The sequence below is a fragment of the Buceros rhinoceros genome, unplaced genomic scaffold (genome assembly GCF_000710305.1).
Source record: "Buceros rhinoceros silvestris isolate BGI_N320 unplaced genomic scaffold, ASM71030v1 scaffold30032, whole genome shotgun sequence".
Lineage (NCBI taxonomy): Eukaryota > Metazoa > Chordata > Aves > Bucerotiformes > Bucerotidae > Buceros > Buceros rhinoceros.
Window position 1 is genome coordinate 13,884 of NW_010397858.1, and position 9,647 is coordinate 23,530.

Below are 9,647 nucleotides of genomic sequence, written 5' to 3' on the forward strand. Positions count from 1 at the left end.
AAACAGTGGTGCAGAGATCTGGGAGTGGTGGGAATGATCATCCAACAAAAATCAGTCCTGCAGCCCACAGGGACAGATGGAAGAGAGAAAGGAACCTTAAAATAGGCCAGAGAACAGGAAGCTTGAAGAAAGCAAGCAGTGGGGTGAAGAAAACAATGCTGGTGCTAACACCTTCCTATAGCACAAGGGGAAGGCAGAAGGGGGCTGTTCTGGCCATTCGTAACCATCTCCAGATGTTTAACTGGTTTCCACGTGCCAGAGGGCAGTCACGCACCCCACAGGCTCAGCAGTGTCCTGTTGGCACATGGAGTCACATGGCAGTGTGGCAGGGGATCTTCCTCCCCACACCTTAGTACCCGAGTTGAACAGCAGAAGTCTCTGGGGGGAAAAGGAATATCCAGGCAGACAAGCAAGGGAAGAGAGAGCAAAGTGGAGGTTGGTGCCAATCCAGCCATCCACCCTCACCCACAGCAGAGGAGGAATCCCAGGCTGGGCATACACAGAAGTCACGGAGGACAAATTGCCACATGAAATACATGTTTTTATCACTGTCTGCAAAGTCTTTCCTCTGGCCGTGCTGGCACACTCAGGCATCATCAATGAGCTTTTCACCGTTTGCATCCTCCTTCCCGCTACCCTCTCTCTCGCTTCCTCCTTCTTCTTCTGCCCCATCTGTGTAATTGTCCTTCTGCCCATAGTTGAGGGTAGTGCGGGCAAGGTCCACCTCAATGGGAAAGACATCTGCATCTCGGAGCACAGCGTAGCAGTCATCATAGTACTTGGACATCGTGGAGACAAAACGCTGGAGCTGGAACACGATGTCTTGCACTGTAGTGGAAACAAGTTAGGATCAAATCAGGTGAAAACCCCCCTCCCAAACAGTGTGAAGGCTGCAGTCAAGCCTCCCTCGCCAGCACTAGATAGAGTCTCCTACACATGAATCCCTTTTGGCCTGAGGGTGGATGCCTCAGGCACAGCCACAGAAGGGTTTTTCAGCAAAGACTTCTGAGCTGAGACGAAGGAGGAGCGTGAAGGCCAGAGCCATGTTGGCCTGACTCCTTCAGGTGCTGACACAGCTGTGGTACTCACCGTGTTTCTGGTCCAGGAGCTCTATCTTCTCTAGCACATCCTTCCTCATCTTGGCAAAGCGTGTGCGAGCCTCCTGCCGGCAGCGTAGGATAAGGCGGTATTCATAGTTCCCAGTGCTGACCCGGTAGAGGGGTTCACCCAGAGCCTGCCAAAAATACGGCGCTGTTTTAGGGACTCACACAACAGTGCCTGTACACACGGTTTGCTTACCGATGCAGACTCATAATGACCTGGGGTTCTTACAGCCCTCTCAAGCTCACTGGAACTGCAGTTAGGATGCAAGAAACATGATGAACGCTGACCACAACAACAACTGGCAGTTGGTGGGGCCATTTTGAAGGCCAAATACATGACAACCACAGTAAAGAAAAGCATCGTTACTAAGCAAAGACAAATGGACAGGCACCTTTCAACCCAGCATGGAGAAGTGGCATGGCTTCTTAATCGAGCTATTAAGACAGACACTAAGAACAAAGAAGTCTAGGCTATGAGAGATAATATATCTCTTATATAATTTATATCAATCACACAAAGAAGTCTGCCCTTCTCTGCAAGCTTTGCCCTATACCAACCGCACGACATAGTACACATCTACACAGGGAGCCTTGTGGTATCTACAACCATCCAGACACGATGCTGGAAACCAGTAGGGACGGACCTATATATTGTTGCGCAACATAGCTCTGAGAGAAAGGGGTGAGATCTGTCAGCAAACCAGCATTCTTCTCTTGCACCTGTAACCATAACAGATATAAAAATCCCCGACACTGACTAAGGCTTGGTAATGCATGCTCCATGTGCCAAAACCCAAAGGTATTAACTCTGCTGGGCACAACTGGAATTCCTTCTTTCCTTCCCATTTAGCAGGAAAGATGTAATTAAATGTTGCGTTAGGAAAGTTTCACTCCTTCCTGGCACTGGGAACTAGGCATTCCAAAAATTCAAATCCCTGCTCTGAGGTCAACACCTGGGCTAAAACGAGATCTTACTTTTATGCAGGGAAATGGGGCGGGTAGGGAAGACCTTTAGCTATCTTAAACGGAGCTGGTAAGGTTTAGTTGTAAAATTGTAAACCAGACACCAAACCATTACTGGAGAATGCTGCCAGGTTGGGGTTTTTTTTCAGTCTTCTGATTTGAGATTACCTATTTTTTAGGTAATTTACTTTCTCTACTGTTGAGAAAGATCCTTTAATTAATTTTCCTCAGCTGCAAAAGCAGCTTTCACATGCTTTTTGCCGGAGAAGCTAAGCCTCCATTTCTCAGAAACAAGTCCAGAATTAATGATAAGCTGTACACTACACACAAATGGAATCTGTGAAGATAACACCTTAATCCTCCTTACACAAGCTAATATTACTTAAACACCGAGACAGGCAACCACCGAGCAAACAAGCAGCAGAGACGTCTGGTCACTCTACTATTCCACAGCACAAGTAATTCATGTCGGTTTTTGACGGTGTTTCCTAGGTAGCATTTAAGGATCTCCAGTTTCTAATATGTTAAGAACAAGTGTGTGTCATTCTTAGGACGTATTCACCAGTTTGGGTGCACACGGGCACAGAAGGGCTCTTGCATTTAGAAGGCAGCGCACGCAGGAAAGCTGCAGAAACAGGGTATGCAGTTGTCATTGCAAAGTACTGGTACTCACAATGCAGCTGTACTCTTCATCATCCATCTCTTTGACTTTCAGGCAGTAAGACTTCACAGGATTTAAAATAATAATAATAAAAAAAGGCAAAACAAGAAGGAGATATTAGGAATTAGAAGTAATTTCACCATCACCCACAGCCACGGGGTTGTACCATTTCAAGCCTTCCTTCAGTGCTGCAGCTAGGGACAGTGGGGAAAAGCACAGCAGGATCAGAGTATATTAAACATCCCAGGGGAAAAGAAAATCTATTTAGAGAAAGACAGGAGGAGGAAATGTGGGGGGAGAGAGAAGGCACTTATTATTTGTATTACAGGAGTAAATACTTTAGGTAAGTATAACCTAACAGAGAAAAATGCTGTGTTCATCTACAGTTTAGGAAAACACGGTACCAGAAAAGTATGAAGAGGGAATAAATAAAGAGGACAAAGATGAACTGTGGGAAGGATCGATGTTGGAAGAGATGCTGCTACATTCATTGCCTTAGGGCTGCAGCTCCAAACATTTCTCTCAGCTGGTAAAAGGAAATAGATTCCTATAGTTATAGAACACAAGCACTTAACAACCCTACCTTTTTTGGGTGTAGAAAACAAAGGCTGAGTGGAGTGGGGGAGCAAAAAACCAAAAGGCATGGTCTAAATGAAGGTAAATACGATTCGACAATTGTTTATTTTGGCTAAAGAAAGACTATCCAAAACTACCCGCAAAGTACGGACCAGAGGGCTATTTAGGGGAGTTCAAGAGCGTAAATTGCATAGGAACTCTTAACAAACAAATTGTTAAATTAACTTGGTCATGTAGAAAACAACTCATCTGGATTCTGGGAGATCTTTCTTACCAGTGAGAACTATGAGGTTAAAAGCTGGTGTCTGAATCTGAGTAATTCAGCAGTAGGTAAAGAACTGGAAAAAGTAACGCATTCTCTCACTGACTGTGGAAGAACGGACATCCGATCATACAGGCCCTGTATGACCCTCAGGCTACGATTCTATGAAACTTAATTTCAGCCAGCACTAAAAACAAAAGGCAGGCAGCTCACCAAATATTCGAACTTGACATCCAGGTATTTTTTGATAGTCAGCCTTGTGTCAGGAATGGCTTTATTCAGATACGTATTCAAGTCAGTAAGCATCTGCAAGGGAAACATCCTGTTGCTGAATGTAAGACCAAAAAGCACGAGGACAGTTCATCAAATGCAACTTTCTAACCAGCGCAGGTCATGAGACTGCCTGGAGCTAACTCTTTTTTGAACTAGAGCATATCTGAAAGAAAAAGTCTGGTCTTGACTCAGAATTGCCACAGTTAGAGCACCCATTACCGCCTCTGGCAAGTGGTTCCAGTGTTAGAAACGCACGCCTCACTTCTAGTCTGAATTCATTTTCTGCCATTTTCAACTGGTCCTGCAAACCACTCTCCCCAGTTCAAAGGCCCGCTACCCAATGCTGTCCATCCAACATGGCACTGAAAGCAGTGCCCAAATCAGCATTTAATCCTCTCTTTGCTAAACTAAGTGGACAGATCCCCTGGACACTCTCACTCAAATTTATTGATTGAAATCCTTAAATTGTTTCTGCACTGCTTATCCAAACCTTTTTAATTTTAGTGACATCTTTTAATTATAGGAACCAATATCAGAGAAAGGGCTCTAGGGACTGCACTGATCAAAAAACCCCCTCACCCCCAAAAGAAAAGGGGAGGAATATACTCGTGCAAAAGTCAAAGGGAGAAGACAGGACAAGGGGTGATGGTTTTAAACTAAAAGAGGGAAGACTTAGACTGGATATAAGGAAGAAATTGTTCACAATCAGTGTGGTGAAACACTGGCACAGGTTGCCCAGGGAGGAGGTAGAAGCCCCATCCCTGGAAACATTCCAGGTCAGGTTGGGCGGGACTCTGGGCAACCTGATCTAGTTAAAAATTTCCTTGCTTCCAGCAGGGATGTTTGACTAGATGGCCTCTAAAAGTCCCTTCCAACCCAAACCATTCTATGATTCTTTGATATGTTCACTACATTACCACTTAGGCTCTTTATGAAGAGGGTTCCCTGAAGGAAAGCGGACAAAGACAGTTCTTCCCACAACGAATTAACTTTAAGACTTTAAGACAGGCTTCTATGTTTCTAGATTCCCCTCTTCTCCAGACCCTTTACTCCTATGGTTAAATTCTTTACCGGCTTAATTGTTTTCAGAAGATGAATTCCAAACTTCTCAATGCTGCGATGGGCATCAGCAAATTTCACAAAGGCTTCACTGGCAGCTGGCTGTGGCTCCCGTACACCAATGACAGAGAAAACATCTCCAAATGCTGGATGAGGGTAATAAACATAAACAGATGAGAGAAGAAGTTGGTCCCGGAGAAAAATCTTGCCTCCAGTATGACAACTCCTTCCCATAACCTTGCACTCAGTTGGGGAATGATGCTACATATTCCCTACAAACCAGAATTTTGCAGGCTACTTCTTCCTTGTCTCATGTGCAAGACAAGGCCTGTGTTAGCACCACAACCTTAATGCCAGCAGGGCAGCCCTTCCCAGCACTTAGTTTTCTTTGGATGAGGGAATCACAGTCTAAGTACTGACTAAAACTCCTGACACTGGAGGTCAAAGATTTATGCTCCCTTCACTCAGACTCTTTACCTCTGTGTGTCTGGGATAGCTCAAAGAAAGCTCTGAGAAGACTCTTGGTGTGCTCTGTCAAGCCTATGATGGAAGCCAGAAAAAACACTTAAGTCATTTCACTGAAACATAACAGGGGCATCCTTCCCTCCCACCTGGTGTCTGATGCAAGACGCAGTTTACCTTTGTATAACTCTGCAGTCCTCTCCAGCTCCTCCAGTCTCTTCACCAGTCCATCTAAATGGAAACAAGACTCAGAATACAGAACTACAAGTCAAATCCAGAACATGGTTAAGACCTGATCGACTGGAAAAACACTGGCTTCAGATCTTAGGTTCAAACTCCCCTCACCATTTAATGCCCATCCTCTAGCCCAACATGGTCAGCTTTTAAAATAACTGCAAATCTATTTTACAGTGTGGGGTCATCATTTACTGACATTCACTATGTGGGTCCCCACTTAAGATCAGTTTGACCTTAGCTAACATTTACATGGCCCAAATGGCAGGACGTATCACTCAGGAGGCGCAGAGGGAATCACAGCAGTGAGACATACCGGAAGGAAAGAGGTATGAAGGAATACTGTGGAACATGCAAGTAACAACAAAAAGCAGGTAACCACAAGACGGTAAGGGTTCCCTCAAGAAAACGTCCTCCTGGACAACACTTACCATTGCAAAGTATGGCTCGGCTTAGCCCCAGGGCATCCGCTGTCCCTGAGCTCATGTTCTCTACCAGTCGATGCTTTACCTTCTTCAGTACTATAGGACAAAAGAGAATTGCAAACCAGGATCAGGGTTATTTCTATGGGCACCCAAAGCTCACTAGGGTTCCTCGCTGGTTTCTCAGGCATTGAATAAACTGAATCAACTCACTACTGAGGTAGCGAGCAGAAAAAGAATACCACAGAAGCTAGATGTTTGGTCCAGCTGTGCATAACACCCCTTCTCTCTTGCCTACCCCTTGTGCTCTCACTTCCTATATACTTCAATCAATAAAGCTCTGGCATTTCTTTTGGAAGACTATTCCAACCAATCACTTTGCTACAAGCCACCTATTGTGATTCTTGGAACTAAACTTTGCTTATGCTACGTGCTGTATTACTTCACCTGAAGTCAGGAGATGAGGCTGGAAGCAAGACAAATAGGATTTAATGCTGAAAGTTATCCCGTTGCTTACTTTTATCTTTTGGATCTTAGTTAAACCCTTTTGTCACCCCTTGACGGAATCCTTTTCTGTCTTTGGTGGTTATACCTTGCAAATGACTAGAGACAGTTATGCCCTCTTTGGAATCAGATGACTCGGCTACATTTATTTAGAGGCCAACTTGCAGGGTGCCAAGTGCCTGCAGCTCCCAAGAACTCAGCTGGAGCCATGGTATTCAGCATCCCTGGAAAATACCAAATTCTCACCACACTTCCGTCTCCCCAGAAATCCATCTCACTCCTCATGATTTTCCTGAACCCCTGTCAATTCATTAGCACCTTAACCACCACAAAAAGAAACAAAAGCAAAACAGAATAGATAGATTTTTTAGGAAAGTGGAAAAGGTAGACCGTGCAAGAGAGACAGCTACATGGGCTTAGTTTGAAACATACACCTTGTTTTAGAAACAAAGCCTCCCCTCTCTCCTATAAAACGTAGTATGGTTGTACAAAATCCAGTGCAGCCAGGTGTTCCACCACTGTGTTTTTCAATAGACACATTGCTGTGTACAGCTGAAAATCTCAATTGGTCAGCTTAACTTACATGTATTTAAAATAAATGAATTAAATTATCATCCAGTTGAGTTTCACCATCCATACTCAACACAGCGCAGAAAAGCAAGCCTCCCACAACAAAAGTCCAGCCTCAATTTAACTTTCCAAGAAGTCAGGGAAGGAATTTTTTAAACCTGTAATTCTCTTTGACAGTATCCATTTCAAAATGACTGAGTTAAAAGGAAGAAGGGAAATTGAATTTTACTTTGGTTTTAGCTGGGACCAATTGTTCACCCCTGCAAGTCATTTTAATACTCTAGGGAGAAAGAAACTAGTCTTACCGATATCCAAAGACTTGCCCTGCTTTGGGTCAGCCTGAAGCTTGTTGTAGTGTATCGTCACTTCTCCCTGTAGAGAGAACAAATCCAAAACTGCTGTGCTGGAAACAAGTAGCAGTGGCTTCCTTTACCAGTAGACAATAAACTGCATAATACATCCCAGAAGCTCCAGTGGCCTCCTCCTACCTCTCACCTTTACCATCTGTATCATCTTGGCCACCTCCACCTTGGTCTTCCCTTTGACGGACTTTCCATTCACTCCTGTGATTTCATCACCAGCTGCTACAGTGCCGTCGAGAGCTGCTGGAGTGTTATCAAATACCTAGCGGAGAGGAGAAAGAGCACAGGTAGTCTGGAATCAAGAGGAACAGAAAGGTGAATGCGGGGCTGAAGAACAAAAAAGGGACAATCGCACTCCTCCTACTTCAGTCAGTCATATTTTGTTCAAGGGGAGGCCGCAGTTTTGCCCCGTTCCTAACTAAAAGATGGGCTGATCATCTTGTTCTCCCAGGAAGGTCTTGCCTCCAGGATGTACATCCACAAGTGATGTGGAGAACGTCGCACCATTCCCCTGCGAGTTCTAACACGCTCCCCAAAGAGAAGGATAGTTTCAGAAGTCTTAATCTAATTCTTCCACACCTCTCAAGTACGAGGGTAAGATAACCCTATTCACTGGGAAGCAAGATGATGCCTCCCACTTTGAGAAAAACAAATAGCTTAGGACTCTTCGTGCTTTCTGTCTCTCAGGCCTTCTACACAGATGGTTTATTCTTCCTCCTCCTTGGAGTGCCTACCTGGACAATGTAGAGACAGGGGCAGTACTGCGCTCCTCCCCCAATGCTGATCCCAATCAGGTTCTGAGAGTCCTTCTTCAGGGTCACTGTCCCAGGAACAGTGGGGATCCCCCTAGAATGAGAAAGAAGGAATGAGTAACTGAATATGGTAGGCAGCGCTGCATGTGTCTGAAACAGCTCTGGTATCTGAGTGGATGCAAACTGAAAACAACAGGCACTGCACGTTCCAATTCACCCGCCACGGAGCCCACCAGCACAGGCTGGCAGAAAGACCTTCTGAGCTACCTTTTTTGGGACTGCACACCAGGATTAGAGGTGCGAGAGACAACCTCATCCACCACTAAGCACAGAGAAAACACCATCATGTTTTAGAGAGCATTTCATTGGCTCTCAGTGCTGCAGTGAGGCGAAAACTTGCACAGCATAAATGAGATGCAAGACAAGTGCTCTACGTTGAATTAAATGCTAATCTCGTCAAACCTTTTACTTGCTCAGGAAATACCAGTGTTCTCCTCCTTACAGACCTAAGGAGTCCAGAGTTTCTCTCCACTTCTTATTGCCTCCATTATAAATAATTTTTCCCCTGGCTAAGGTCACTAACTGACAGAAGATTTGTCAGCACTGCTTTGCAATCAGAAACGCAGAGCAGTCATTGCAAAGCAATAGAAAGCCTTCTCCCTTGCTCACCAGCACAGCAATGTCTCACCCCCAGTCCCCAGTGGGAGCAAGAAATCGGGAGTGAACAGCAAGTCTGACTCTTCAGCACATGGCAACAGGAGCAGTTAAATTTATCCATTTCCATTACGTCTTTGCTGTAGAGACTACTTCTGTTGTTGGTAAAAAAACCCAAAACAGTAAAAGATGAGCGAAATACTCACATCTTATCTTCCTCAATATCATAGTCCAAATCTGCAAACATTGTTTTGGTTAAGTGCAGCCTGTTCGTCCAAAACTGTATACCTGGGAAGAAAGAACAGAATAAAACCCAGTAAATCACTGATCTCAGCAGAAAACCGCAGAGAATCACCCTGTCACCCTCGCAGATCCCGTTCTGGTTTTTTTTTAGAATGCCACATCATGGTGTCTGTTCTTCTATCAAAGATGAAAAACAAGTCAGGTGTCTCTGATTCTCTGCTCTGAATGAGACAGGATAAAATCCTCGAGTTTGAATGCCGCATGTTTCAAACCCCACACATGTGCAGTATTTCCAAAGCAGAGAACAACACGTGGCCCTTTCTGGAAGCTGCTTTTTCGCACCCCCTACCAGCACCATGGCTGCTAAAGTTATTTACAGTTTTGCCCCTTACATCCATTAAACATCTCCATTTTGTCCCTGGCTTCATGGCAAGTTGTCACTTTTTGACACTCATCTCCTGCCTCGAGAGGCTGCACAAAGCTTTTGGCAACTGGTTTCCAGGAAAAGCCTCATTATTTCCCCATGAGCAAACCCCCGTTTCATTTT

The 9,647-nt window shown here is 44.8% G+C and overlaps 1 protein-coding gene across 1 annotated transcript; it reads right to left on the reverse strand.

Annotated features, from left to right (window-relative positions):
• Positions 1–522: 522 nt before the first annotated feature.
• Positions 523–9,131, reverse strand: PICK1 (protein interacting with PRKCA 1). Its single transcript, XM_010130895.1, has 12 exons — positions 9,064–9,131; positions 8,186–8,297; positions 7,585–7,713; positions 7,395–7,461; positions 6,025–6,114; positions 5,537–5,590; positions 5,375–5,437; positions 4,910–5,043; positions 3,779–3,871; positions 2,740–2,790; positions 1,090–1,234; positions 523–828 (listed from the first exon to the last, which is right to left on the reverse strand). The coding sequence occupies exons 1-12, from the start codon at positions 9,102–9,104 to the stop codon at positions 587–589; spliced, it is 1,221 nt and encodes a 406-aa protein (XP_010129197.1). The 5' UTR covers positions 9,105–9,131; the 3' UTR covers positions 523–586.
• Positions 9,132–9,647: the final 516 nt, after the last annotated feature.